The following is a 25,743-nucleotide window of genomic DNA, read 5'->3' as shown; positions in this document are numbered from 1 at the left end:
GGGGATATGTCTCACTCCTCCCCGATTCCATCTCCCGACCGTTGCGCCCAATCAGGAGAAGTTGAAGATCCAGAACCCCCGTTCTCTCGAAGCTCTCCTCCAGGCCGTAGTTCAGTTCCTTGAGTCTCTGTTGATCAAATCCATTCTTGAACCATGGAACAAATCAGCCCTACGCAGGCAACCCACGGATCGGGCGCGTGGTGCGCCCTGCGCCGCCCAGGGCAAAGATCGATTTCGCCTGCAGCAGGCACCATCATTCCACTCTCCTCGCCAGTGAGTTTATATTATCGGATATTTGAGCCGCATTCACACTCATCTTCATCTTGTCGCGGCCGATCTCGCTTGAACCACAGAGTTTGTGTTCGAAGGTTCTGTGGCTTGAGGTAATAATCTCTCAGTACTTCGTACCTCGCCACTCGTAAGGCGCCGTATGACTCAATGTCTCGACCTCTTGGAATCACGAAAATGATTGAGTCACATTAGGAAGCACTCGATTGGCCTGGGCTCGCACAGGAGCCGTTTATCTGAGAGAAAGTTATATTAGGTTTGCTCGATTGGGACATAACTGAGAGGTCATCCCGTTGATAACTCCATAAGATTCACCAATCGGCCCAAAGAATAACACGGTTGCTGTGACAGATACAAAGAAATGCACCTTCAGAATTGTCTTTACCCCAGGCCGCAGCTCTCTCTCTCCACCTTTTTGCCCCGACTCAGTTCCTCAAGTCAAAATCAGCCTTCTGGTAACAACTTGAAACCGCTAGAATTGAAGAACAAAAACGTTGCATTTAAGCTTAACCAGTACATGGCCCTTATCCGTGAGCTTCAGGAGATGAAGCAACGAAAAGAGACCCGTGTACCTGGAAAGATCAAAGTTGGACCGGCGGTGGCGACCCTCTCCCGGTTTGAGGGGGAGCGTAACGGGCTCTCCGGACGCAAAAACGAAACATTGACCAAGCGGCGGGTGGCTCTGATCCCCGAAGGCGGATCGTAGCAGGCCTCTGGCTGTCGTGAGATGGCCTTCATCAGTGGTTGGAGTCACGACGTGGCCCTGGACATGCCGCCTTCCTGCTGGCAAGACAACAGGGCATGAGAATGCCGCAGAATTGAATGGGTCGACGACTGGATATCCAGGCCCAGAGTGCATGACCACCGAGGGGGTTTGAATGGCGTCCGTCGTTAAGAGGGCCAGTCGGGGATTATCCCTTGGCTGGTAAGAAAACCGTTGAAGAATTGCCCACCCTTCCAGCATGGAACCGTCGCCAGACGCAGAACGCACCGACTTAGGCCTCGATGTTAGAGCCAGTGTATTAGTAGCGGGGTCGCTGTGAAGGTCGAAATTCCAGGATTGGGGATACCTAGCGCTGTAGACGAGATTTCCAGTTGTACCTTGGATGATGTGTATGGTCGTGTCACAGGCATCCACAAATCTCGCCTGTGAACAGCTGGTTACGAAGATAAGATCCTCTTCGTTCCTCGCCTGGAGTATCCGGAAATCCTTCATACATTCATCGCGCATCGCCCGAACATCGTAGCTTCTGGCCCAGACGCGAGCATACTCAGGAGACAGGTAGAGAAGCTTTCCATGAAAGTCAAAGGCCGACAAAGTGTATCCGTTGTGGACTCCATTAACACAATAGGTGGAACTCTTTCCAATCAGGACTGGGATTTGTTCCGTCGAGGTTGAGACTGGAGCCAACAGCCAGTCTTGTCTCCTGATAATCCTGTTATCAACCGCAGAATACAACGCATCACTATTACAGAGTAAGCAGCGTCAGAGCGCAGGAAGCGTGCACGAAAACTCTTACACCCCAACCGCAGATGTCCAATGGTCACTTCGTGGGACAATATGCATAAGAATCACCCCATCTCGGTTGACGGCCAAACCAGAGACCTGCCCAGGCGGCCGATCTGATCCAAGGATCCGGCTCAAGGGGATGGAGACGGCAGGTCGAGCAGATCCTTCCTCTATCCGTGAAAGACATTGCCAAAAGACTTGATCGGGGGTAAATTGATAGTCGCCGGATGTTAACCATACGACGTAATCCCCGGCCGACGCAAGGTGCCAAACGGACCTCAGCCTCGTCACCCTAGTGGGCCGTCCGCGCTGCATCAAGTATTCCCGGCGAGCTTTCGATGTCAGCGTAAAATCTAAGCCGGCCAGAAACAGAACAGTAAAGCCCGCTGAGCATACCATGGCGTTTGAAGACTTCATAATCCCCCCGAGTCGCATTCTCCGCTCCATCATCGTGGGCAGGAAGCCAACTCGACCGGAAGCGAGTGCGAAGTCCAAAGGTCTCTATCCAAGCCCTCACTGCTGCTTGCCAGCCATGGCTCACCCGTTCAAATCGAATCAGCTCTGCTGACGGGATCAGGCTGAAGATCATGTTGATCGTGTCTTCGTTCAAAGACAGGATAGGATCGTACCCCCGGCGTATCTTCAGATACCTTCTCGGTGGCTTAGCCTCGAGGGAAGACAATTTGTGTTTGCGCGAGGTAGCTTGTGGCGGCATTTTGGATGTTGATAGGTGACATATAAGTAGAAGCGAGGAGGACGCCTTGGTTGGAAACTACGGTGAAGAAGGTCGAAAAGTTCCACATCCAGCCTGAGGCAGCGGAGGGGGGGAGATAATTCACTCTTCAGTGTGCGTTTTTTTTTTTTTGAGCATTGCTTCCGAAACCGGGGAACAAGCTGGTTAAAACCCTGGAGTAGCCCTTGCTGGGGAGCTGAACGATCGGAAGTAAATCACATTTGGCCACCAGAATCGCACATATATCTATAGGGTGGTATACAGCCGCAGCAACGAATTCGAATGAATATCGCCTATCGTCCCCGAAAAGCGGGCTTTCTCTTTTCTGCAAACGCGCGGAGAGCTTCATGTCGATCCTCTGTCTCAACAACCCCATCGTACGCCTCATTCTCTGCCTCCTCGCCCCTCTGAAAACCATTCACTGCTTTCAGCGCCTGCTTTATAGCAATAGGGCCTCCATCGCAGATATCCATGGCCAGCTTGATGCTCTCGCGTACAACCTTCTCTCGCGCCGCACCTTCCTTCTTCTCCTCCTCCGGGAGAATCTCAACAAGTCGATCACAGAGCCCGATGAAGTAGGCTTCCGGGCCCGCCACACGCCGTCCCGTCAGAATGAGGTCTCGGGCACGATTCACGCCAATTAGCGCGGGAAGTCGATATGTGCCGCCCGCCCCTGGGATGATAGCCAGCTTCGTCTCGGGCAGCGCGACTGCGCTGTTTGAGCCAAAGACGCGAAGGTGTGTAGCTAGCGCAAGCTCCAGCCCCCCACCAAGGGCTACAGAAGAAACGGCAGAGATCGTGGGGACGGGAAGAGCCGCAAGGTCACGGAATGTACCTCTCAATTTAGTCAGGAACGCATTTGTCCTGTTGCAGACCGAGCGATACAGTTAGCCTTGCTGGTCCAATCACAACTGAACAGGGGCAACGCACTCATCCTTTGTCATGTGCAATCTCTCCTTCAAGTCAGCACCCGCGCAAAATGCAGAGTCAGCGTTACTGCCGATGACCAGAGCTCTTGTTGGTCCGTTGCCCCCTTCCGCCGAGATCGACTGGACATGCTGGGCCAGCGAGGTGAGGAGATTCCTCGAAAGTGCGTTTCGAGCCTTGGGCCGGTTTAAGAGGAGGACCCGTATATTTCCGGAACCCGGCGCAGGAACATACTGGGTTTGGATCACGGGATCGTCCCGCGCGGTGCTGTACCTGGCGACTTTCACGCGTAGGGAGACGGTTGGTGGAGCTCGGACTGGAAGCGCGAGGGCCGCACGCGGAAGTAGAGGAGCCATTATTGACTAGCAAGTGCAATGTTCGGTGTGGACGGAGTAATTAGAACCCAGAGTACATGGAAGAAGGGACCTGGAACGAGGACGCAGCTTTTGTGACGTCGGAAGGCTGTGGGGAAGTCCAGGTCGTGCGGGGAACGCGTTTCTCCGATGATAAGCGATGCTCCACAAGTATCGTGGTCAATATTGTTGATGGATATCATGGCTCCTGGCCTGGTTTCTACTTTACAAATCTATCTATATATACAAACGACGGCCCAAATCAATCCCACCCGTGCCGCTCGCCAGAAGTGTAGTACTCCCAAACTTCCTCATCGCTTGGCCACGGACCCCAGATTTCCGCTGCCGTGATAATGTCATATGCCTCTTGCAGGATCGGATCTGAGAAAGTCGGTACGGAGTCATTCGGCATAGCATGAGAAGCTACGCCAGACTCATCCACCGTTGGCGCTGAGCGCCGCTTTCCCCAGAATCCCTCGAGAAACAGGCGGAGTGCAATTATAGTCCGTCGCATCAACACCTCGCCATTCATATACTCGTCGGACGCTTGCTTGAGAGTCTGGGTATGGCGACCCATCCATCGCAGGAGGCTTATCAGGCCATCTGAGTCTTCGGCTAGACCAAGGGACCTGACGAACGCGTGAAGAGCGGCTGGAATTGGGACTTGCGGTATTGGGGGAACCGTCACTTGGGACCCAGTCCTGGCCTCCAGGGATAGCCTGAGAGAATCAAACAACGAAGATGCTTTGTGGTCGACAAGAACAAGGCGCTCGAACTGATGTTTGAGGGTGGCTAGACCATCATGAACCATCCCTTCAAAACTTGGGGAATGCCGTTCCGATCCCTCCTGCGTGGTTGTAGCGAGGAATGCCAGAGCCTTTTCCAGCGAATCCGGGTCCTTCACTCCAGCCATCACTGCGCTTGAGAAGCTCCGGCAAAGATGCAGAAACCCGTCGGAGCCGATTTCAATATCGCGCTCATCTACCCACTTGAGGACCTCCAAAATCTCGTACCACCCAAGGACCATTTGAGAATGGTAGCCAACTTTGGATGGGTCACCAAGTAAGCGAATCGAGCGGAGGCCTTTCAAAAGCTGAATCCATCCCTGAGGATTGCGCGAGTCCCGATTTCGCAACAGGTTTATTGCGTGCGACCGAAGTCTCACAAGTTTGAAATGCAAAACTTTGTTTGACGCTCGTAGAGGGTTGGTAAATGAAAACAAAGTGGGAATATGCGATTGCGCCGTCGCCCAAACGCCCGTGATTATAGGAAACGTTTCCGTAGCAGCAATTCCACCGAAGCTCAATGACCGTCGGGGGATGACAGAAAACCTGCACAGGAAGTGGATGAAAGCCGAGAAAAGATATTCGGGTAACTCGTTCAACGCTCTCTGGTGCTCGATATCATTGTCCGAACTCCCAGTACTAAACAACGCTTTAAGTTGTTGATTGGTCAGATCGCTGCAGTTAAGAGTATCTAAACCCACGACAAAGCTCGGTGCGCGTTGTAAAAGAAGGGCCAGGAATCGACCAGATGGGCGGATTCCATGAGAAAGCATCCTTTCAAGAAAGGTACGGACTACAGGCGGCTCGGAGGGTGTAAATATCCAGTCCCGTGCAGACGCAGGCTCTGGGAACACCTCCAGTGAATCTCCTGGTAGGGCAAAGACGGGTCGACCAAGTTGTTTACTCCGGTAACTTCGATGAAGGAGCTTTTCGCCCATCGCATTGTAGATTGCAGCATGGGGTGGCAGGCCGTGGTTTTCATAAGCCAAAAAACAGGCCCAAGCCTCCCGCACCGTCCTGGTAGAGCGGATCCGTGCCTCCCAGATTGCATGGTCATTCCCATGATCATTCCCATGATCATTTGCATGACGGGCAAACTTCCGGGAGGTCGGCGGCGGACGCACCAAGGTCCTAGTTTGTATCGTTGGGCTGTTGTCAGTATCCCAACCAGCTGAGATACCTGTGACTTTTTCCCAGAGCGAAGACGGGTAGCCTGCTTCTGTCATCTGGGACATTACCCGCATGGCGCGGCTCCTCATTCCCTCCACGCCTTTGTCGGAGTCGATGCCCGACCTCTCCTCTTTCCATGGAGGCCATGACGGCGCCTTTAATTCCGCAGACTCGCGCTCAGCAGCCGTCTTCTTATGTGCTAGCTGAACGGCAGCCAGACCTTGGTAGCCTCGTCGCGTGACAGGCAAAGCAGGTTTTTTATCGGCCATCGCTTTCAGCAACTCGAATTGTGCCTGCTGGCGTATTGACGCCGATATAAACGGGCGGGGCCCGCTAGGCAGGGAAAGCAGTCGCAGACACAGGTTGAGCTGACCAGCGATGAAGCTGTCCCCCAGGGATTTAGAATTGCGCAGATACAACACGAATGCTTGGGCAATGGGAAGCTGCGCCTCTGGCCACAGCCGTCGGGCCCGTGAAAGCAAGCGTACAACGAACAATGAGCACATGCTTGGGTTGACTATAGGCTCGGCATTGGTGTCGCCCTGAATCTGGATACGAGGCGCATCGTCCGATACGATACGGAGAGAGTAGTCGAGTAGGGGGATTGACTGCCCGCTAATAATGTGCAGTGAGTATAGTAGTAACAAACGGAAAGTTTTCAAGTCCAGTTTCTGGCGCAGAAGCATGAGCGGTATGAAAGCAGGGATCCTCCTTCCACTGCTGTGATTGACCGATTGATCTGCTTCCAACAAAAAGATGCGAAGAGTAGCTTCGTATGCAGTCCCGCCTTTAAGCACCCACGCCCACGCCATCACATCCTTTATATCGTATCCCCGGGATGCCAGTCGCTCAACATACTCTTCGTGACGCATCCGCTGGAGAGCCAGCGCAAGTTCCGCTGCCGCACGAGGTCGATTGGAGATGTCAATTCCCTTCCATTTTTGCAAGACCGGGTCAATGTATTGTATGTAATCAGCCACGAGTTCTTGTAGAGACCTATTGTTGGCTTTCTTGAAGGCCGATCGCTGTTCTGGAGTCAAAGAGGTATTGAGAGGTTTTCGAGACATCCTTGAAAACGCCCAGTTACTGATAGAGTAATCATTGGAAGAGAGAATCATGTTCTGGATCGTATCAATCAGGTAGTCCGATGGGCTCGGCTCGGAGCATGATGGTGGATCTAGTGACCGTTGTTCGTGGTTGGGGAAGCCACGCACCCATGAGCCCCCATTATCATATTCAAGGGGAGAGGGTTTCGTCTCTCCAGGCCACGGATCGACCTTATCCCGTGCGCTCCCCAAAATAGGGCCCCATGGCTCTGGAATCTTTGTCAGGGGAAGAGATTGCTGGTTTAATCGAGACTGATAAAGCCGCGACGAGCACCAAAATTCGCAGGATGAACGGTCTGTATGTCCGCCAGATTTCGGCTGCGCCAAGCTGGGAGGTTTCAAAAAAGCAGCCGCGGGAGAATCAAGAGATTTTGGGCGTATGGGACGGAAAGACGTGCTGTACGGAGATCCCTAGGAGCAAAATCCCAAGTTAGCATTGCACGACAGTAACTTCACTCTTGATACCTACCTTGCGGAACGAACGGCCGCGGCGATGGGCCACTCCTAGAGGCAGGACCATGGAGCGTTTTGGAACATGATTCCCAACCGATGACATCCATAAACAGGGTCTCCAGTGGGATTCTGAGTCTCTGAAACCAAGATTGACTCGCGACGCCTCGCCTTTCTGGTCCGATGGCTCAGCGAAAAATCTTGGTCACGTGGCTCGCTGTCACGGGTTGTTGCGCTTTTGGCATGGCGCGAGCGAGAAACAGATCGATCCCTCTCTGCCTGTCCCCGAGTCATCTCGTTGCGTGGTTTCCGGCAATTTTGTCGAGGTTATAAGGACTTGTTCAATTTCAGGGCCAGATTGCCCTCCGCGCTCCGTCAGATTTGTTCTCTCGTGGCGTTGGACCCTTACTTTCTCGAGTTGTTCCCGCGTTGCGCATCCGATCCCTCTCTTGGGGCTATTGGCGCATCCGCCTCGGAGATCAAGAGACAATCGATCACGAATTTGAGCAGTGGTTCTTCAAGCACTCTCGTCTTCCTCACTTCACTTGAATTTCGTCAATTATTCTACGATTTCATAACTCAAGGGCGCGCCCAGTTATTTTCAACAGAGCTAGCGTGGACCCCCTTGAAGACGGGAGAAGTCTTTTGTTCGCGTTGGAGACAAAACTACACCCCCGGCGCGACTCCGAGGCCATGAGCGCAGACGAAGGCGGAGGGGCCTCGATGGCGGCCACGAACGGCGAGCGCTCGACCGCCACCCCTGATCCGTCTAACCCAGCGACATCTGGAAAGCGGAAGCGTGTTTCAAGTCACGATGACAGGGCCACCCACGAGACAGGCGCAGTTGCCTCGCAACAAGATGAACGGGTAAAATTGCAAGAAACATTGCGTAACCTGGTTGAGATCTTGAGCAAGTAAGATTTCATAATTACTCATGGGCATCGACCTCCAGACGAGGCTAACCATCCTCAGGAATGATACTGAACTCCAGCTTTTATCCTGCCCTCTCCCGTCGTCGCCCGTGAAACCCCGATCGAAACGCGCGAAAATTGCCGGAGATAGGGATGAAGCAGCGAGCATCCAAGCGCGAGTGGCGTCGGATCGCTACAACACGCTGTCTGAATTCTTAAGTGATATCGAAAAGGCGTCTGCGGCTGTAATCGAGAGGAACAAGGCCCAGGCTAGCGGTAACCCAACTGATGGGACACCCGTGACGGAGACGGTCAACCGTATCGCTGCATTCAAGAAATTGCTCAATAGCCTCGTTCGGCAGGCTCATGTGAGTCAGTCCAATATCAAAGCCGAAACACCCGGGAACGATGCAGAAGCATCAGCAAAGCCAGTAGCTTCGACTGTCGAAGTCCGGAACAACGGTCTAGTCCTGACATTATTGGGAAATCCGGCGAACCCGAAACAGCTCTACTCGAGTTTACAAAAGTCCGTCAAGGTCCCGCTATCTTCGGATGAATCGGAGCCAAAGCAGTACGTTGAGGTACAGACGCCTCTACCCGAAGATGGTTTACCGAACGGGATAACCACAACGAAAGTTTCTCCATACGAGAGCGAGAAAAATCCCAAGGTCCCGAAAAGAACCTTTGGTGAGGTGTTTGCTCCGAAAGCCACCTTGCCCCAACTAGACCCGCCACGGAGAGCTCGGTCGTCTTCTCGCGCTTCTCACATCAGCTGGATTGATCCCTTCGATGCGTTCACTAATTATAAAAATTTTCCCGGGGATCGGAACAACCACTCTTTTGCACAACTTCCTTCTGGTAACTGGCTTCAGTATGGTGGTGTCACGTCATCTCCAGCTTTCTGGGCCCGCCGGCAGAAGCAGCAAACGCCGCAGCAACATGCTGAAGAAAGGTTCCACGAAGACCCGATACTGTGGACAGACGAGGATTCTTCCGTCCTTCAAGGCGTATATTCGTCCTTTGCCCCTTCCTTTGACAGTTCAGGAGCTGTGGTACACGCCGACGCAAAGAATATGGTATGGTGGAGCAAGCGAGGAGCAAAACGCTTAAACACCTTGCTGTCAATATCAACCGACGAGCCTGAAGATACAACAGTTCAGCCAGGAAGCATTGGTGATCTTGACGAGAAGACACTGGAAGAAATGGTAAAATCATTTAACCCGGACGAGTTTGCTGATGCTTCCATCCGCTCTGAAATTGCCAAGGAGGATGAAGACGAAGAAAAGAAGACATCGAAAGATGCAGACGAGCTGTTGGCCGAAGTATCTGACATGCTAGAAACCCTGAGTTCTTATCGGGCGATCCGTAACCTCGACCTTCCACAAGCTAACCGAGGTGCTGACGGAAAGGATACATCTACGGAGGGAGCCACCGATAAACCATCAGACGCTGAGAGAGAAGTGTACGAAACACTGAGAGCCAGCCTAACCGTGCTTGTTGCGCAATTGCCGCCATTCGCAGTTGCTAAGTTAAATGGTGACCAACTGGCCGAGTTGAGCATTAGCCAAAAGATTCTCATCGACAACACAGACTACCCGGGCAGCATGGAGAAGGATGACCATACAATCCAACAAGAAAGGGCAGCAGCGGCAGCAGCAGTCCCAAGAACGTCGACACCCTCGCGTCCAACAAACTATCAGGCTCAATACAATCAGCGTGCGTTCAGCGCCAATGCTCGAATTCAACCACAAGGAAACTTCCAAACTCCACAGCCGTACTATCCACCAAGACAACCATCAACCCCTAGTGCCTACACGCCCGGTACCCCGCAACATTTTCCAGGAGCTCGTGCCTCAACAACCCCCGGCCAACGGCCTGGCTATTTCCCAGGGTATGCACAGCCTACCCCACAGTATAACCAGGCCAATGCAGTCCCACCATACCAGAGACCAGGCCAAAATGGCTACAACCCATATACAGCTCAACCCGGACCTACCCCGGCTCAAGGCTCGCCACAGCAATACACTCCACGGCCCGGGCAGCAAACGCCCTACAACGCAACGCCATATGGGCCTGGCCGCAGCGCCTCCCCTCAAAAACCACCAGCATACGTGGCTCCCCGAGCTACGTTCATGGCCCCAGGCGCGAACCCGCAGCAACGGTTCATGCAGCACCCACCACAAGCGCAGCCCCATCAACAGCCCCAAGCGTACGGCAATTTCACTCCTCCACAAAATCCAAGCGCCTACTCCAATTCCGCCGCGGCTGTGACGTACGCCAGAAGCGCGGCTGAGCAAGCAGCTCTCATGGATCGAAACAAGGTCCAATTAGCAGCGGCACAGGGCTCCCCAGGAACACCCCAGCCCCAATCTCAGGTAGACCATCGCAGCTCTCAAGATCGAAGCGTCACTCCTGGGACGAAACAGAACGGTACCCCAGTATCGACGTAAGTTGAGTCAATTTGGGAAGACATCTGGAACACCCCGATCTCCGATCCGCCTCTGGTTCTGGTTTGTTCTCTTATTTATTTTTATTTTTTTTTTTGCCAATAAACAGGGAGGGGTGTTTTGGTAAAGGTTTAGTTGTTACAGGGTATCTCTTGTCTTCCTTCTTCTTCTGTTCTTCTACCTTTCTATTATTCTCGTTTAACTTTCCTCATATTGGTCTCTTTCTTCTGCAAGGTACCCTCAAACCCCTACGGGGAGGTGGAAAGAGGATCTACGATTTCTGATTCATGCATGCCTTGTCTCGATCTATCCATCCATCCATCCATCCACCCATGTTCAAGGTATAGCACGTATTAGTACAACTACTCTTCCTATTATCACAATCTTAAATTCGTTTCACATCCTTTACCTGATTCAACATATTTTCTTAGAGCGCATAAGTCCAGATGCCACTCACGCCCCGTTCACCACCTTTCTCAAACTACTCAAATGGCCCTTCCTCCCAACGTGGCTGCTGGCCATCCTAGCATCCATGTGTCTCATTTGGCCCCCGCCGCAAGTCCATAAAGAAGCCCGGGGATAGAGCAATACCATACCAATGGGTCTTCGAGTCTCCTCAGGTTCGCCAGATTTAGGATACAGGGCCCGACTATACCCGGTACGGCACGGTATATAGCATCACACCGGGAAAAAAAGAAAGAAAAGAAAAGAAAAAAAAAACACGTACGTCAGGCCGGAAAGGGCAGAGCAGCAGCCGCAACTTGAAGGGGGGGAGGGAAAGAAAGAAAGATGAAGACATCCTCACTCACGCGAGGCCGGGAGAAATCCCAATCCCCGAAGGTAAATCCCATCGCTGATCCGTATAGATTGCGATAATCCATAATGGAGAGTACCAGACACTTCGGTATCTTGTCAATTATTGAAGAAGGAAAGCCCCATTCCATTAACTATGGGTATTTTCGGACTAGTAAACGCCTCCCTTCCATCCTACCAAGGTCCATCCCATCCGTCTATCGAGCCGTTCCTCGTCATGATATTCCCGCTAACCAACTAGACACAAACCGAGAGTACATAAGGAGAATGGGAAATAAACAAGCTGGATTCAATCATTCGAAGTTTGATAATTCAATTGGATGTCGCATGTGAAGAGTCGTTATTTCGTGAGAGATTAGAATGGGTGGGTAGGTACCAACGCGTGAAGGGGTATATTTTGATAGGTAAATCATATCGCTTTCTTGGGCATAAATCATGGGATGAAGGTGGCTCGGCGAGGCCTATGAGATAAATAGCGCGGATATGGTCATGAATCCGAAGTATCTAGTCTATATTAGCAGCCGAACGTTACAAAAGGGTGTGTATATTGGGGTCGAAAACATACAAGCCAGCACATCGCCAACCATCTTGGGACTTCACTATGTGTTCAGTCCCAGAAGAATAATGAGCCGCAACAGCAGCAGATGCACCCCCGACCACAGCAACGACGATAATTCGACCGGCGAACTCGGCGATCATGCTGAAGGCTAGCAAAGGCAGGATGATGGCGGCAGACGCAATTATAATGGCCGAATAGACGGGCGGTGTTATCGGCGAGGCCGTGGCTGGGATTTGCGGAGTTAGGGAGACAAGGTCTTTTGCATGGTCGAGGAAGCGCATCTCGTTAGTTGCGACGGGAGTGTTGCCTTTCATCCACTTGCGGTAGGTGTCGACGTCTTTTGGTGTCGCACGAGGGAGGGTTTGGAGGACTTTGCTGTAGGCAGCGAGGGCGTTGTCTATTAGTTCACTGTTAGTAAGAGCTGCTGCTTCACCTTGCTGTGATGTCTGTACTTACTGTATTGCTCCGTCTTTTGAATCAAGGATCCCATCACTTCTTCTCGACGGTAGTGGAGAGAAGAGTAGGCTTGTGCTTGGACATCCATGCGTCGTGACGCAGGCATTACCTTAGTGCCCTCTTGCTCGGCGACCCCTCTCCGCTGCATATCCTCATAATCATCCAGCACCCGCAATTCCTCCTCCAGTTGAGAAATTTCATCTTGGAGATAGAGAAGGACACGGTGGTTGACGTCTTCGAATCGACGATAGAGGGGAGGTATACTGTATTCTTTTCCCTCTGCGGACGTACTCAACCGCCACGCTACCAGTCCGTAGCCCGTAGGAAGGCGCGAGGACTTAGTATTGCGCCTGATCTTTCGCCCAGAGCGTCGCAGGTCTTCTTCTGGGCTCTGGGGAGGGGACGGTGGGAAGGAAGCTCGACGAAGGGAATTGGAGGGTCTTGGATAATAATCTTCTGGGACGAGTTCCAGGTTCCGATGTTCGGGAGGAAGCGAGCCCTCATACGATCCAGCAACGCTGATTGATCCATCTGTGGAAGGCCGCCGGTGCGCGGTGTTCTGCCTAGTAAGCTGCAGTGGCGCTGCGACTGGAGAAGCATCAAACGATCCGGGTGGTGTTGCTTCTTTCGATTTCACAGATGACGCGCGAGGGCGGTTCTGCACAGGAACAGCAGTATTTGGTTGACGAGTCGTAGAGCCCTTTGGTTTCGAGCTTGGCGGGAATGGAGGGCGTAAGTCATCGTCGTCGGACGAGGTGACATCCGAGTCGCTGTCAGTCTCAGAGTCGGTCTCAAGATACTCGAACACATTCAGTGGGTTGACTTCTTTCTTTTCTTTCCCCTTCAACTCGGTCATAGGCATTGGAGCCGGTTGCGCCTTTGAACTTGATCCAGGGCCACTCGGGTCGACGCCGCGAGGCGCGGCGGGTGCGGGAGGTGGAACCGGAGGGACGTCTTTCTTGGCTTTCTCGAGAGAAGGTTTCGAGGTCTTCGAGCTGGTGGAAATTGTAGAAGCACCAGAAGACTTGGTTGACTTTCTTGGGCGACTAAACCCAGAATAGGAGGACGGCATTGCGATCGGGTTTGACGGGAGCACAGCAGAAGCTTAGACCACGCGGTTGAGAGTCAAGATTTAGCGTCTTGTGACGGACATTCAGGCCATGAATCCTATAGATATGGAAAGGATGGGAACAGGAAGGGATAAAAAGGTGAAGGCAGGAGGCGGCAATGGGCGCATGTCAAGGGGAGGACGGAGAGACCGTGAGGAATGACGATAGAGAGGAATGTAGGACAGAATGCGCGACTTCAGGCGCCTTGAATCCTTTTGTGTTTTTACCTTCTTTTTCTTTTTCTTGAAACCTTCCGGGTTTTGGCGACGATTTTCAATAGTTCGGATCCAAGCTGCGAGAGTGGAGCAAGCCGTGGGGACGGAGCCACCACAGGGAGGTCTCGAAGATGGACTCGAAGGAGGGATAAATACGAACCAGACTGTTGGAGCTCGTGCTGACAGGGCTGTGATTGATATAAATAAACCAAATGGCCCCAGATAACACGGGTTAAGCTGGGATGGACGCCATGGATCGTCCCTTCACAGTTGCATGGGCGGAAAGGGCATGGAGGGGTTCGATTCGTCGATGTGCTCGTCAACTCTCGCAAGATGCGCCTGACACGGCGCCAAGTGTGACGGATCGTCCCTCAGCCTAGGAATGCCGATATGATCTGTGACAGAATGAACAATAATGTCTTCTGGAGGCGAGTGAGATGGAATCGACACAGAGATGGCTGGGGACATGGCAGCCCGAGATCGTCGAGGATATATGGGGGGTTCGCTGCAGAACACACCCAGGCGCAGTTGATGTGTCTGACGCTGACTCGCTGCTTGCAGACACCCATCTGGAGAGCTGCAGACTGAGAACGTTCTCAGAGCTTCTCTTTCTCTTCGATCCCTCTCTTCTCCCAAAATGACCGCCATCGAGTTGATTTGAGTTCTGCTCCGACAAAGGTTTGCTTCATCGATGTATCAGATTCTCGCGCCATGGGCATTGACACCGGCCCCTCAGTATTTTCTGAGACACGCCACCCACCAAGGAAGCAGGTCATCTATGATCTGTCACACCATTCACCCCTGGCACTTCATTCGAAAGATGAACCATACCGAGGGCCGGTGGTCTTGACTCGTTGATACTCGGAGGTGATTGGAAGCCTGACTGTTTAGGCACCAAAACCGTAGTGAGGGGTTACCGTATCTTACCCACCCCCCCTTACAGATAAGCTCAGAATAAGCATTTCTCGCGTTTGTTACTGTATGCCTGGCCAATGCTCGTAATTTATGCTCTCCATCACCAAACATCCACATGGATGAACATCTCCATGTGCTTCGACGCAGCTCCCATTGCTCCAGTCGTCCAGGAAGAACGTCTTCGTCCTTCTTACAATACCCAGCTTCTCCATGCTCCGGCCATGTCTGCGCTACTCCCCTCGCGCAGTCCGGTCGCCCCGCTGTCCGCAATACTCGTACCGTAACAGCCTCCAATCCCCTCCAGTCAACCAGAAGAGCTTCCTCCCATTGCCCTCCCCGCCCTCCATCCGTGGCCTTCAAACACCATCCACAGACTCGCAAGACCGCATTCCACTCCGCAAGCAACTCAAACAAGATGCGAAATCGGTGAAAGCCCGGAGGCGAGAGCGACGAGAGCAGGAGGAGGCGTCCCGGCAGAAGTGGGAGCTGACAGTTGGGGTGGAGATACATGCACAGCTGAATACAGAAACAAAGCTGTTCTCGAGTACGGTGGTTGTAGTTTTGTACGAGCTGTCACTGACGACTTGTGAGCAGGAGCTTCGACTTCCCCGTCTGAACTGCCAAACACCAATGTCGCTTTGTTTGACCTTGCTTTTCCCGGCAGTCAGCCGGTTGGTTACCCGATACCCCCGTTGTTAGGATCGAGGTGCTGATATGGTGTAGGAATTCCAAGCTGCGACCCTTCTACCTGCCCTGCGCGCCGCTATTGCATTGAATTGCGAAATTCAGCCAGTTAGTCGTTTTGATCGGAAGCATTACTTCTACCAGGATCAACCGGCGGGTTATCAGATAACACAGTACTACGGTACGAGCGCCCCCCAACGCTGTCAGTAGATGCTAACTTGATAGAACCCTTTGCGAGGAACGGCTACATCGACCTGTATGGCTACGACGGAATCGCACCGGAAGACGGAGACCAGGTCCGGATCGGTATCAAGCAGATTCAGCTCGAACAAGACACAGCCAAGTCCCAGGAACTTCCTCCTTCCACCCAGCTCCTCGATTTCAACCGCGTCTCTCACCCGCTCATTGAGATAATTACCATGCCGCAAATCCACACTCCAGCTACCGCCGCTGCGTTTGTCCGCAAAGTTCAATCGATCCTCCAGTCATGTAATGCGGTGACAACTGGGATGGAGTTGGGCGGTCTCCGTGCCGACATAAACGTCTCGATTAGGCAACGAGGCGATGATTCAGGGAGCCATCAATACGGGGGTATTGGGGGTCTTGGCCAGCGCACGGAAATCAAGAACCTGAGCAGCTTCAAGGCGGTGGAGGACGCGATTATTGCGGAGAAAAACCGTCAGATTTCGGTCCTTGAGAGCGGAGGTGTTATCGAAGGGGAGACGCGTGGATGGACAATTGGAAGCACTGAGACTCGAAAGCTTCGGGGGAAAGAAGGGGAGGTGGACTATCGATATATGCCAGATCCGGATATTCCTCCCCTTTTGATAGGGCAAGAGCTCGTTGCAGAGCTTTCAAGGACGCTACCCACGGCACCAGATGCTCTTCTCAACATGCTACTCAGCCCCGAGTACGGCCTTCCAATCGAGGACGCAAAACCGCTCGTTGAGCTCGAGGACGGCGCACGACTCGAGTACTACCAGTATGTCGTTGACATCTTACGTGAGCTCCAGCAGGATCTGGACCCCAAGGCTCGGGCTAGTCTTGGCCGCGTGGCTGGGAACTGGGTCCTCCACGAGCTCGGCGCTCTGCTCACCAAGATGGACCTACCTTGGGACGCGGAGCGAGTGACGGCCCAGTCTCTGGCGGCGATTATCGACAATCTCCAGCGGAAACAAATCACCGGCGCGACAGCCAAGCAGGTGCTTGGCATGCTGTTTGACGGAGACCGACGGCCTGTCGCTCAACTACTCGAAGACGAAAACCTTATCCTCCGGCCACTCTCGCGCGAGGAATATATGGCGCTCGCCGAGGCTGCTATAGAGCAGAATCCGCAGATGGCAGAGCAGATCCGCCGCAAGAATCAGCTCGGCAAGCTGGGCTGGTTCGTCGGCCAGATGATGCGCACTGGGGAGAAGGGGCGTGTCGAGGCGCAGAAGGCGGAAGCGATACTGCGGGAGCTCATCTTAGGCTCTTGATTGAATTGTATCGTTGACCTCAGATGTAAGATAGATGTGCCTTCGTACAGTAGTATATAGATTGCGATGACGTCATGGCAACGATCGATACCCATCAGCAATTCAACAAACAACCCTAAGTCAGGACCACTTTGTAAACATCTTGAACACGGTGAATAGATTGCTGATGGAAACGCAGGATATCGGATGGTGGAGTGGGATGGCAGCCGTCTCTCTCCTGGACCTGTACTTAGGGGAAGACACATTCCCTAAAAGCAGGTCTTAGCGATGCCCCACGGCCACGAGCCACATAAAGTCTCATGCCCTGGGAATTCCTCTCCTCTCTCTCTTCTGTTTCTCATATTGCTCTTCCTGTAATCTTCAATTCTTCCAGTGGTTCCCTTCTTGACGTTCATCAGCTCGAAGTACGTGGAAGAACTTGTACTGTCGGTAATGCTTCCACTCCCAGCTCCACCACCAACACTAAGTCCTTCCAGAATCTTTTAGCCTACTTTTCCACCTTGATCTTATCGCCATCTTCAGCACAGAAATTCGCCTTCGACACAGTGTGCAACTGTCGCAGTCGAAAGCATGACTCAACCTCCGACTATCAAACAGAGATTTCTCTCCCACCCGACCCAGCTCGGCGTCGTCGCTGTCGGATTCAACGGCGGCCAGGTACGGATACTCTCGGCTCTGTCGATCACCACGTTCTGCATCACATCGCAGGACCGAGAAGATACACATACAGGGGAGATTGAGCGCTGACATTGTAAATTTTACGAACAACAGGGTAAGCTCGGCGTCGAAGCGGCCCCGACGGCCCTCATCGAAGCCGGTCTCCTCGATCAGCTCCGCGACGACCTCGACTACGACATCCATTACGACAACACAGTCCACTACTACGAGAACGAGATCCCCTCTTCCGACCCGGACCACAGGGGCATGAAGAAGCCCCGTGCCGTCAGCGCCGTCAATGAATCTCTCAGCTCCCAGACTTACATGCACGCCCGCGAGGGTAAGTTCACGCTCACCCTCGGCGGCGACCACTCGATTGCGATCGGGAGTATCTCGGGTATTGCGAAGGCGACGCGCGAACGGCTAGGTCGTGAGATTGGTGTGGTCTGGGTGGATGCGCATGCTGATATCAATGTTCCCGAGATGAGTCCTAGTGGGAATATCCATGGGATGCCGATGGCGTTCCTGACGGGTCTTGCGCGCGAGGAGAAGAAGGATATTTTCGGGTGGCTGACGGAGAATCACCTGATTAACTTGAGGAAGCTCGTGTATATTGGGCTGAGGGACGTCGACCGCGGCGAGAAGAAGCTGCTCCGTGAGCATGGGATCAAGGCGTTCAGTATGCATGATGTCGACAGGTACTCCCCCATCCCAACACATTCCGATCTTCCGCCTTCGAGTTCGAGACTAACAAGCCAGACATGGAATCGGCCGCGTCGTCGAGATGGCCCTCGCACATATCGGAAACGACACCCCCATTCATCTCTCCTTCGACGTCGACGCGCTCGACCCGCAGTATGCGCCCAGCACGGGCACGCCAGTGCGTGGGGGATTGACTCTGCGCGAGGGCGACTTCATCTGCGAGTGCGTGCACGAGACTGGTAACCTGATCTCCATGGATCTGGTCGAAGTCAACCCAAGCCTGGACGCCGTGGGAGCTTCGGACACGATTCGCACTGGTTGCTCGCTTGTGCGCAGTGCGCTTGGTGATACCCTTCTGTAGGTGGTGCCTTCTGTAACTTGTTAGTGAGAAACGGGCCTTGTAAACAGATACTAGAAGAATACGATAATGGGTTATGAAGGACTCGAGACTGTTCGTGGTGACAAAGGATGAAGAGGGATGAGTGGTGACCCCATCCATCCCGCCACCGGATTTTCATCAACAACGGGCGAAGTATAGAAAAATAAAAAACGCCCCCGCCTCCCCAATTCCAAGCATCATCCTTCTTCACCATCTTATCCCATACTTTCAATGCCGTAACTGTCTTCCTACTATTATCATAACTCGATTCACAACTCTCTCGAAACTCAGTCCGTCCCTCAACAGCCCAACAACACTCCGTCAACCCAACAACCCCGCTTATGTAACGCCGATCAACCAGCGCAGCGAAACTCTGTCCAGCAACCCAAACACTGCAACTCTAGCCTCACCACGACCGGCGCAGATGCGCTGGTCTCGGCCTCACCTCTGACACCTTATTCTAAGCAGAGCTGGCATCCATCCAATCCAATCTGTCTCCTCGTCGTGGCGCATCCCGACACTCGTCCCTGAAAGACTCATCCAGACCCTGAATCCTACCCGACTGTATACCCTACCACCGAACGACATACGATATAAACCACCCTCTCCATTGTGATGATCGTGATACCATAACTACCTTCCCACCTCGTTACTACAGCCAACATTCAAACCCAGAAACCCATAAGAAAACGGACAGTCGAAGCGGACAAAATGCCCCGCCGCGCAGCCCCAAAACACTACCAATGGCCCGAGATCCAACTCAACATCTGGATCCTCACCGTCCTCGCCGCGTCTTGCATCTGCCTGGGTATCTTCGCCTGGTTTATAAACGTACAATATGAGCTGCGACTCGGTGTGCCATGGTCCGTCCTCTCCCTGCTACACCCCCACAGGATCTCCCCAATCCGCCGTAACTAACCAAGTATATTATCCATGAGATAGGCTCCTCCCCTACAGCCTAACTACATCAACGCTCTCGCTCTTCTTCATAATCCTCGTCATCGTCCTAGCCATGCAAGGCTTCCTCCTCCCCGGGATCATCCTCGTCGGTACATTCATACTATTTGTCCTCTGGCTCACGGGCCTCATCGAGACATCCCTGCAGATGTACGGCGTCGTCTCGAATATCAACGATAACTGCCAGATCTGGGTATATGATAATAAAGTCGGCGGGGATAATCTGAATACGATGGCTTGGATTACGCAGAGTAATATATGTACGTCTGCTCTTCTTTTCACCCTTCCCCCAATGAAAGGAAGGCCTTTTGGTGAATTGAAGGTGCTAATGTGGCAACCGGATAGGTAACTGCTGGCGGACGGCTTTCGCGTTTGAACTCGTCAACACGGTGTTCTTTTTGTGGATGATGGTAATGGCGTGGAAGGTGCATCGGGATGTTCATCATTAGGAATCCAAGTTCCATGATGCAGCTCTGGATGCCGGGGGCAAACGGCTAATGCCTCTAACTTGAGGGCTACAATCTACTACGCTGTGACGATTTATCTACGGTATTATATGCTTATGTATGACTGATGTTGGGTTACCTTCGTCTTACGTCTCATGTTCTATACCTATTGTGATGTTTACGATGCATGCAAAGATGGCGTTGAGGTGGCAACTTATTGCTTGGGTTAGATTATTCATTAAAGTATCAAACGTCAAATATTCATTCAAGTTCACATTCATATCTTTTCGATATATGCGTACTGAGTAAAACATTGCCACCTATACGAAACAGTCTGAAAACCTCAATCGAAGTCGAGTCAAGTCAAGTCACCAACGCCGCGCTATGCTCCCCAAACGGCAAGGAAAAAGGAAAATGTACAAGCCAAGCATGCCACATACCACCAACGAACTCAGCTAAGCTGCCCAGTCCCCACCGCCAACGCAATAGCATAAACACGCATCTCGCGATCTCGGATCATTCGCTAAGTTCAAAAAGCGGCCGAGAGGAAATCTATCCATTCTCCGCGCCTATCTCCTCCTCCGCGTGCGAGTCATACTCGCCCTCCTCGAAGGCGGCGAGCATTTCGCGCTCGAGCTCGTCATCGTCTTCGACGGGGTCTTCGGGATAACTTGCCTCTGGTTTTCGCGAAGCGGCGGCTTCCTCGTCGGTTTCGGGGAACGAGATATCGGGTGTTTCTACATCGGTAGCAGTGTTGGCGCCGGTCCCAGGTGCGGTCCCAGTGGCGGTAGCAACCTTTTTCAACCCTGTACTCCGTTCGTAGGAGCGTTTGATGCGTTGAGAGAGTCGAGATCCCGGAACGTCTCCTGGTTCGGTTTGGGTATCTGAGTTTGAGGTGTCGCTTTCGTCGTCGGCCCCGTCTTCCCGCTTGCGCTTCTTCGGGGACACCGTGGGAGGTGCTTCGTCTCGTTCTGCCCAGGATGCTTCACTGTCGCTTTCGCTTTCGTCGTCGCTGCCCAGGAACTCTTTGAGCTCCTCGTGGATTGCAGCCTGCTGGTCTTGATCGTACCCTATCTGGGATATCTCCGTGAAGCCAGACGACTTGAGAAAATCCTCGTTGAGCTCGGAGGTATCCTCGTTATCCGTCCAGGAGTCGCCCGTGTCTTCATCGGATGACGAAAGCCATGAACTCTCAGCCATTTCCTTGGAGCTGGGGGATATCGGCTGGCCGCGGTCATCGGGGTGGACAGGAAGTAGATAGGGTTCCTCGTCGAGACGCTTCCATTGTGTCAGGCAGTCTAGAAGCCATTGAGTTGTGACGATCTTGACGCGCGGGTATCGGGTTGCTTCGCGGACTTTGGCGGTGCGGTTTCGTCCAGCGACGAGGTGCGTGGTTTTCATGTTGATCTTCTGGGCGATCACGACGCCGAAGCTCTTTGCCCAAAGGGAAATATCGGCATTTTGTGTGTCAGTGCCTAGTGGCAACACTCCGGAGAAGACGATTACTAGGCCGCCTAGGATGCGTCGTTTGAGTTGCGGCATGATGTCCTTAACATCAGGAACCAGCTTTAGATCCACATCTCTTTCCTTCGATAAGGCTTTTTCGCCTCGCAAAGCCGCCACTCGCCCACCTAAACCCCGGGCTCGCTTCCTGTCGTACTCGTCAAAGAACTGGGAGTGGACCTTCTCCAGTCGCCCCGCTAGCTGGACGAGTTCCTGATCGTTGTCCACTAGTAGATGATGTCGGTGTCGCGCTGAATCTTGCGACTCGTCCATGCTCGACTCGCTCGATTCAGCCGATTCATCTTCAGCATCCAATTCCTTCTGTTTTTGCGCAAGAGGGCGATCCTCGACCTGATGCATGATCGTCTCGTCTTGCGCGTCGCTTTGCTCTTGCAGCAATCTCGGGTTATCGCCGCCACCCATTGTCACCAGCTGCTCTAATGTCGAAACCTCTGTCGCGTTAGCCTTCCCAGTGGAACCATTGACATGGTGCACAGTCGGTGTGCTCGGTTTGCCTTCCGATGGAGGTCCCAACTCTTGCTTCTTCGGCAGAAAGCTCGAGTTGATGTCACCGATGCCGACGAAGAAGTCGTACGGTGAAACCTTGATAAGGTTGGGGCTCCACCGCCACACATCCCCGCGGTCATCGATTATGACAACCATTTTCGTATCCACGGGGAAGAGCCGATGAAGATTTTTAGCGGTCAGACTCCCACTCTCATCACGACTGAGAATGCGGTCGCCAAAAAACTTGCGATCAGGATCTATGATACTGGCAATATGCTGTGCGTAGGCTCTAGTTCCCATCGTGTAGATATGCAGCTCGAACATCTCGGAGATGTTTTGCAAAAATGACTCTAGCCCTGGTCGTAGTTTCACATAGTACCAACAGCCACGCATCCCAGGGCCATCATCCACCAGCTGAAACGCGCGAACATCACTCAGCGCTTCATGATTTGGGTTGTCTTTGTCCTCCATCCATTCACCAACAGTTGGATCGACGGTAGCGTGAATAATGGTCTGGTCAAGGTCGACTACGAGCGAAAGTTTCCGACCCGCCAGCAGGCGCCGCTTCGCATCCTCTTCCACGCGCGTGGCTTCCTTCTCGCTTACAGTGAGAGCTGTATTATCATGCGTCATCTGAATCGGCGCGCGCATCGAATCCGTGATGTCTGTGTTATACGTTGCTCTGGGGACCATCAGCCAGAACTCTATACCTCTGAATCTGCCACTCAGAACCTACTCAGTCATATCCTTTCCACACTCCGCACAAAGCCCGCCATATTGCACCTCGTGCGCACATGGCTCATCGATCTCAACGACCTCGACCCTATTACAGTCAGTATCGCCGATGCCACCCAAAGACACAATGCAACTTACGGCTCATCAATAACATCCCCCTTACTAATCTTCCATTGAACGATCGTCCCATCAACCGTCGACTCAAACCTCGTGGGAAACTTGCGCTTCACATCGACCTTGTTCCCCAGCCCATCCCCCTCTGTAACAGTAGTCTGGTACACATACCAGAACAAAGCCTGGTCCCTCTCCACCTCATCACCGGGTTGTTTCAGCAACGACGTAACGGTGATGGGGTAGTGAAGGCTCGCCGGTAAACGAAGTAGCATGCTCCTGTACTAATCTTGTGTTGTACCCTCCTTTGCCCCAAAGTATATCCCCGCTACAATCCAAGGCCTTAAAAGGATACTGTAGATGAGGTTAAGGCCGTCTGAGCGGCGGTAATCAAGTTGTGAAAAGCCCGTGTCCGCTAGCTATGGAGCCATGCCCGACGACCGGTGCGGAGAAGGAAAACGTAGCCAGAAAACCGTGCCCCGAGCCGAGCGCTAATGGGTACGAGATCTATCGGGTTCGTAGAAAGCGAAGACAGGTATAAGCAAATTTACCGCGTGAAGGTCGCGCTAGGAGGGTGTGTTACTCGGACGAATCGCAGATAGTCAAGGTGAGCGCACGCGACGGGCAAAAGTAGAGAAAGGAATGCTGGAAGTGAGAGGCGAGTCGGTCGCGCTTTAGAGCACGAATATTGTGCGAGAATAATTATCGGGAATATTGGAGGCAAATCCAGAGTGACCGAAGAGTGGGTGTGAGTCGAGCACACAGTGGTAATGGGATGATGAAAGAGATCTGGAGGTCGGGAACCAAACTAAAGGTAGGCGGCCAGCTCGGTAAGGCAGCAACCAGGACGGTACGGGTGTGGCTCGGTTTGTGGCCGAGAGGTGTGCTTGTGCGGGGCGACCGAACCAGCCCAGACTCTTCGGCATTCTGACGGCTGCAACACTTTATGAACAGAATCCTATCTTCAGGAGGGACGCATTATACATTAAACACCATTGTATTGAGATGGTCATTTCTGTTTGCAGGTCTAGGCGCTACCTCGTAGCCAAACAATAACACTAACTGGCAAAATACACTGACACTGAGCCATAACATTGTCACAGTGATTCGCCCATCTGGGAGACAATAGGCGACCACGATAGAATCCAGGGCCACCTCGGAAGCCAGGGATTTATGGCCGATTGCAAACATCAAGAAATTCCCTTCAAACAAGAATCCGTGGTAGGACGGTACATATATATCACATCCCGATCGTTCACTTAGCCTTGGCCAAACCAACAGCGCTATTGCCAAGGTCATACACACTGTACCACCTACGCAGGAAAGCATCGCCGAGAATGGCCAGAGGGCCAACGGGCTCGGGGAAGTCCATGCCCATGAAGGCGCTGATGCAAGATCCCTGGACCTCAAGGGTGTAATCATAAGGGCCGATGGTGAAATTGTGCCCAGTGAGGGTGAAAGTAATATCAGGGAGAGAGTCGCGAGTCGCACAGTCAACGGAGTACTGGCCAGTGAAGCCCTTCTTAGCACCAATTTCGGCGTTACTTGAGGAAGTCAGCAGCTGTCTCTCAGAACTAAGAGTCACAGTTATGGCTTACATCATCTCAGCCAGGTTGGATGGCAGAGCGATCAGAGAAGTGCCAGTGTCCAGAATGACGCCAGTGTCTTCGAGATCGGCAACTTCATCGCCAAGAGCAATGGCATCCAGGTCAACCTCCCAGTAGGCCTTGCGGCGAAGAGGAATGTTAATCAGCTCGCCGGTGTAGTGGTCCTTGTCGATACCACCGAAGGTAGCCTCCGAGCTGTCGCCTTCCTTGTTGGTATCTCCAAGGTAGAAAGCAAAGACGGGGTCGTCAAGTAGCCCCTGCTCGATCATCTTGTAAAACGGGGGGACGATTCCGTTGACGGAGATACTATCAAAACCGAGGCCGAGAATGCCATCAAAACGACCAAAAGCAAACGCAAGGCCAGGCTCGCTAGTGGCCTCGGCGAAGTCCTGCTCCTTGACCTTCAAGTCACCGATCTTTAGGGTGTCCTGAGACACAAATCCGCTCAAACTGCCAGAGCCATATTTGATAGAAAACTCGCTGCCGTTCTTCTTGTATGTGGACGAGGCAGAAGAGTCGAACTTTTGGTGAAGGTAGCAGGCGATGGAGCCACACTCCGAAGACGGAACCCACAGATTGGAGCTACCAGTGTCAAGGACGACTTTGAAGGTCTGAGGAGGGGTACCAAGCTCAATCTCAGAGAAGTCTAGAAAAGGAGCATCAGTATGATTTATCCCATCGGGTAGACGTCGAACCCACATTGTGCGTTCATGAAGTTATCGACTAGGACGTCGTGGCGGCCCATGGCGTTGGCTGGCTCGTCTTGGAGGACATGCTGCTGGAACTGGCCCATATACTTCTGACCGAGAGCTTTGGCGTGGTCGGCAATGTTACGAGTGATCTATGCGAGTCAGTACCGACCACAAACAAGGTCCACCATCATCATCAGGATCAGCTAAGACAAGTAACTCACAAACTGCTCGGTTAACGGAACCTTGTTGAGCTTCAGCTTGTGAACCTCGGCGGAGGCACAGCCCAACAGCGCGGCGGAAGCTGCGAGCAAGGACGCCGACTTCATGATGAGCGACGGCAAGCGGAACGAAACGAAGGATGAAACAAAGCGAAAGAATGGACTCTACAAATACGGACCAGGACGATGATGGAAGGACAGAGATGGAGATGATAGGGAGTTGGAGAAGAGAGGAGAGATGAGGAGCAGAGGAAGTGAGATGATGCAGTCCGCTGCAGGTGGCTTTGAGCTGGCCTGGTTGCGGAGCGACCCGGGGGCGG

The 25,743-nt window shown here is 52.8% G+C and overlaps 11 protein-coding genes across 11 annotated transcripts; 5 read left to right on the top strand and 6 right to left on the bottom strand.

Annotated features, from left to right (window-relative positions):
* Window positions 1-760: 760 nt before the first annotated feature.
* BJX67DRAFT_382458 (uncharacterized protein) lies at window positions 761-2,513 on the bottom strand (the record flags this gene model as incomplete). Its single annotated transcript, XM_071033244.1, has 3 exons — window positions 761-1,754; window positions 1,809-2,130; window positions 2,195-2,513. The coding sequence occupies 3 exons, from the start codon at window positions 2,511-2,513 to the stop codon at window positions 761-763; spliced, it is 1,635 nt and encodes a 544-aa protein (XP_070884751.1).
* Window positions 2,514-2,562: 49 nt separating this feature from the next.
* On the bottom strand, window positions 2,563-3,914 carry BJX67DRAFT_357285 (putative mitochondrial methylglutaconyl-CoA hydratase (Auh)). Its single transcript, XM_071029479.1, has 2 exons — window positions 3,462-3,914; window positions 2,563-3,395 (listed from the first exon to the last, which is right to left on the bottom strand). Exons 1-2 carry the CDS (start codon window positions 3,812-3,814, stop codon window positions 2,825-2,827), a joined length of 924 nt encoding a protein of 307 aa, XP_070884750.1. The 5' UTR covers window positions 3,815-3,914; the 3' UTR covers window positions 2,563-2,824.
* Window positions 3,915-3,956: 42 nt separating this feature from the next.
* BJX67DRAFT_357284 (uncharacterized protein) lies at window positions 3,957-7,457 on the bottom strand. The gene is made up of 2 exons (XM_071029478.1): window positions 7,342-7,457; window positions 3,957-7,283 (listed from the first exon to the last, which is right to left on the bottom strand). The coding sequence occupies exons 1-2, from the start codon at window positions 7,426-7,428 to the stop codon at window positions 4,074-4,076; spliced, it is 3,297 nt and encodes a 1,098-aa protein (XP_070884749.1). The 5' UTR covers window positions 7,429-7,457; the 3' UTR covers window positions 3,957-4,073.
* Window positions 7,458-7,922: 465 nt separating this feature from the next.
* Window positions 7,923-10,908, top strand: BJX67DRAFT_155099 (uncharacterized protein). Its single transcript, XM_071024837.1, has 2 exons — window positions 7,923-8,236; window positions 8,295-10,908. Exons 1-2 carry the CDS (start codon window positions 8,016-8,018, stop codon window positions 10,681-10,683), a joined length of 2,610 nt encoding a protein of 869 aa, XP_070884748.1. The 5' UTR covers window positions 7,923-8,015; the 3' UTR covers window positions 10,684-10,908.
* Window positions 10,909-11,954: 1,046 nt separating this feature from the next.
* On the bottom strand, window positions 11,955-13,580 carry BJX67DRAFT_382454 (uncharacterized protein; the record flags this gene model as incomplete). The annotated part of the gene is made up of 3 exons (XM_071033243.1): window positions 11,955-11,997; window positions 12,059-12,449; window positions 12,509-13,580. 3 exons carry the CDS (start codon window positions 13,578-13,580, stop codon window positions 11,955-11,957), a joined length of 1,506 nt encoding a protein of 501 aa, XP_070884747.1.
* Window positions 13,581-13,692: 112 nt separating this feature from the next.
* On the top strand, window positions 13,693-14,131 carry BJX67DRAFT_155091 (uncharacterized protein). The gene has a single exon (XM_071024836.1). The coding sequence runs from the start codon at window positions 13,804-13,806 to the stop codon at window positions 14,056-14,058; it is 255 nt and encodes an 84-aa protein (XP_070884746.1). The 5' UTR covers window positions 13,693-13,803; the 3' UTR covers window positions 14,059-14,131.
* A 731-nt stretch (window positions 14,132-14,862) lies between these two features.
* Window positions 14,863-17,187, top strand: BJX67DRAFT_357278 (glutamyl-tRNA(Gln) amidotransferase subunit PET112). The gene is made up of 4 exons (XM_071029477.1): window positions 14,863-15,291; window positions 15,342-15,418; window positions 15,471-15,612; window positions 15,657-17,187. The coding sequence occupies exons 1-4, from the start codon at window positions 14,958-14,960 to the stop codon at window positions 16,907-16,909; spliced, it is 1,806 nt and encodes a 601-aa protein (XP_070884745.1). The 5' UTR covers window positions 14,863-14,957; the 3' UTR covers window positions 16,910-17,187.
* Window positions 17,188-18,857, top strand: BJX67DRAFT_357276 (arginase). The gene is made up of 4 exons (XM_071029476.1): window positions 17,188-17,338; window positions 17,386-17,566; window positions 17,681-18,264; window positions 18,326-18,857. Exons 2-4 carry the CDS (start codon window positions 17,480-17,482, stop codon window positions 18,627-18,629), a joined length of 975 nt encoding a protein of 324 aa, XP_070884744.1. The 5' UTR covers window positions 17,188-17,338; window positions 17,386-17,479; the 3' UTR covers window positions 18,630-18,857.
* Window positions 18,856-20,306, top strand: BJX67DRAFT_357272 (uncharacterized protein). The gene is made up of 3 exons (XM_071029475.1): window positions 18,856-19,510; window positions 19,590-19,864; window positions 19,950-20,306. The coding sequence occupies exons 1-3, from the start codon at window positions 19,359-19,361 to the stop codon at window positions 20,051-20,053; spliced, it is 531 nt and encodes a 176-aa protein (XP_070884743.1). The 5' UTR covers window positions 18,856-19,358; the 3' UTR covers window positions 20,054-20,306.
* On the bottom strand, window positions 20,307-23,688 carry fcpA (protein-serine/threonine phosphatase). The gene is made up of 3 exons (XM_071029474.1): window positions 22,934-23,688; window positions 22,797-22,883; window positions 20,307-22,742 (listed from the first exon to the last, which is right to left on the bottom strand). The coding sequence occupies exons 1-3, from the start codon at window positions 23,179-23,181 to the stop codon at window positions 20,603-20,605; spliced, it is 2,475 nt and encodes an 824-aa protein (XP_070884742.1). The 5' UTR covers window positions 23,182-23,688; the 3' UTR covers window positions 20,307-20,602.
* Window positions 23,689-23,884: 196 nt separating this feature from the next.
* On the bottom strand, window positions 23,885-25,666 carry BJX67DRAFT_357262 (aspartic peptidase domain-containing protein). Its single transcript, XM_071029473.1, has 4 exons — window positions 25,427-25,666; window positions 25,213-25,354; window positions 24,505-25,159; window positions 23,885-24,450 (listed from the first exon to the last, which is right to left on the bottom strand). Exons 1-4 carry the CDS (start codon window positions 25,529-25,531, stop codon window positions 24,162-24,164), a joined length of 1,191 nt encoding a protein of 396 aa, XP_070884741.1. The 5' UTR covers window positions 25,532-25,666; the 3' UTR covers window positions 23,885-24,161.
* Between the last annotated feature and the right edge of the window lie 77 nt (window positions 25,667-25,743).

The sequence above is a fragment of the Aspergillus lucknowensis genome (genome assembly GCF_044049455.1).
Source record: "Aspergillus lucknowensis strain CBS 449.75 chromosome Unknown BJX67scaffold_29, whole genome shotgun sequence".
Taxonomy (NCBI): domain Eukaryota; kingdom Fungi; phylum Ascomycota; class Eurotiomycetes; order Eurotiales; family Aspergillaceae; genus Aspergillus; species Aspergillus lucknowensis.
The sequence above is the reverse complement of the archived record's forward strand: the minus strand, read 5'-3'. Positions and strand labels throughout refer to the sequence as shown.

Bases quoted from the DNA above. Each gene is read 5' to 3' on its own strand.
- BJX67DRAFT_357285 (XM_071029479.1), bottom strand. From the start codon at position 3,814: ATGGCTCCTCTACTTCCGCGTGCGGCCCTCGCGCTTCCAGTCCGAGCT. The intron at 3,396-3,461 runs GTGCGTTGCCCC...GGTCTGCAACAG, and splicing joins TTGCACATGACAAAGGATGA to GACAAATGCGTTCCTGACTA.
- BJX67DRAFT_357284 (XM_071029478.1), bottom strand. From the start codon at position 7,428: ATGTCATCGGTTGGGAATCATGTTCCAAAACGCTCCATGGTCCTGCCT. The intron at 7,284-7,341 runs GTAGGTATCAAG...TTTTGCTCCTAG, and splicing joins GCGGCCGTTCGTTCCGCAAG to GGATCTCCGTACAGCACGTC.
- BJX67DRAFT_155099 (XM_071024837.1), top strand. From the start codon at position 8,016: ATGAGCGCAGACGAAGGCGGAGGGGCCTCGATGGCGGCCACGAACGGC. The intron at 8,237-8,294 runs GTAAGATTTCAT...AACCATCCTCAG, and splicing joins CTGGTTGAGATCTTGAGCAA to GAATGATACTGAACTCCAGC.
- BJX67DRAFT_155091 (XM_071024836.1), top strand. From the start codon at position 13,804: ATGCGCGACTTCAGGCGCCTTGAATCCTTTTGTGTTTTTACCTTCTTT.
- BJX67DRAFT_357278 (XM_071029477.1), top strand. From the start codon at position 14,958: ATGCTCCGGCCATGTCTGCGCTACTCCCCTCGCGCAGTCCGGTCGCCC. The intron at 15,419-15,470 runs GTTGGTTACCCG...GATATGGTGTAG, and splicing joins CTTTTCCCGGCAGTCAGCCG to GAATTCCAAGCTGCGACCCT. The intron at 15,613-15,656 runs GTACGAGCGCCC...CTAACTTGATAG, and splicing joins TCAGATAACACAGTACTACG to AACCCTTTGCGAGGAACGGC.
- BJX67DRAFT_357276 (XM_071029476.1), top strand. From the start codon at position 17,480: ATGACTCAACCTCCGACTATCAAACAGAGATTTCTCTCCCACCCGACC. The intron at 17,567-17,680 runs GTACGGATACTC...TACGAACAACAG, and splicing joins TCGGATTCAACGGCGGCCAG to GGTAAGCTCGGCGTCGAAGC. The intron at 18,265-18,325 runs GTACTCCCCCAT...CTAACAAGCCAG, and splicing joins AGTATGCATGATGTCGACAG to ACATGGAATCGGCCGCGTCG.
- BJX67DRAFT_357272 (XM_071029475.1), top strand. From the start codon at position 19,359: ATGCCCCGCCGCGCAGCCCCAAAACACTACCAATGGCCCGAGATCCAA. The intron at 19,511-19,589 runs GTCCGTCCTCTC...TCCATGAGATAG, and splicing joins CTGCGACTCGGTGTGCCATG to GCTCCTCCCCTACAGCCTAA. The intron at 19,865-19,949 runs GTACGTCTGCTC...GCAACCGGATAG, and splicing joins GATTACGCAGAGTAATATAT to GTAACTGCTGGCGGACGGCT.
- fcpA (XM_071029474.1), bottom strand. From the start codon at position 23,181: ATGCTACTTCGTTTACCGGCGAGCCTTCACTACCCCATCACCGTTACG. The intron at 22,884-22,933 runs GTAAGTTGCATT...TGACTGTAATAG, and splicing joins GGGGATGTTATTGATGAGCC to GGTCGAGGTCGTTGAGATCG. The intron at 22,743-22,796 runs GTAGGTTCTGAG...GATGGTCCCCAG, and splicing joins TGTGGAAAGGATATGACTGA to AGCAACGTATAACACAGACA.
- BJX67DRAFT_357262 (XM_071029473.1), bottom strand. From the start codon at position 25,531: ATGAAGTCGGCGTCCTTGCTCGCAGCTTCCGCCGCGCTGTTGGGCTGT. The intron at 25,355-25,426 runs GTGAGTTACTTG...TGACTCGCATAG, and splicing joins TTCCGTTAACCGAGCAGTTT to ATCACTCGTAACATTGCCGA. The intron at 25,160-25,212 runs GTGGGTTCGACG...CTCCTTTTCTAG, and splicing joins TAACTTCATGAACGCACAAT to ACTTCTCTGAGATTGAGCTT.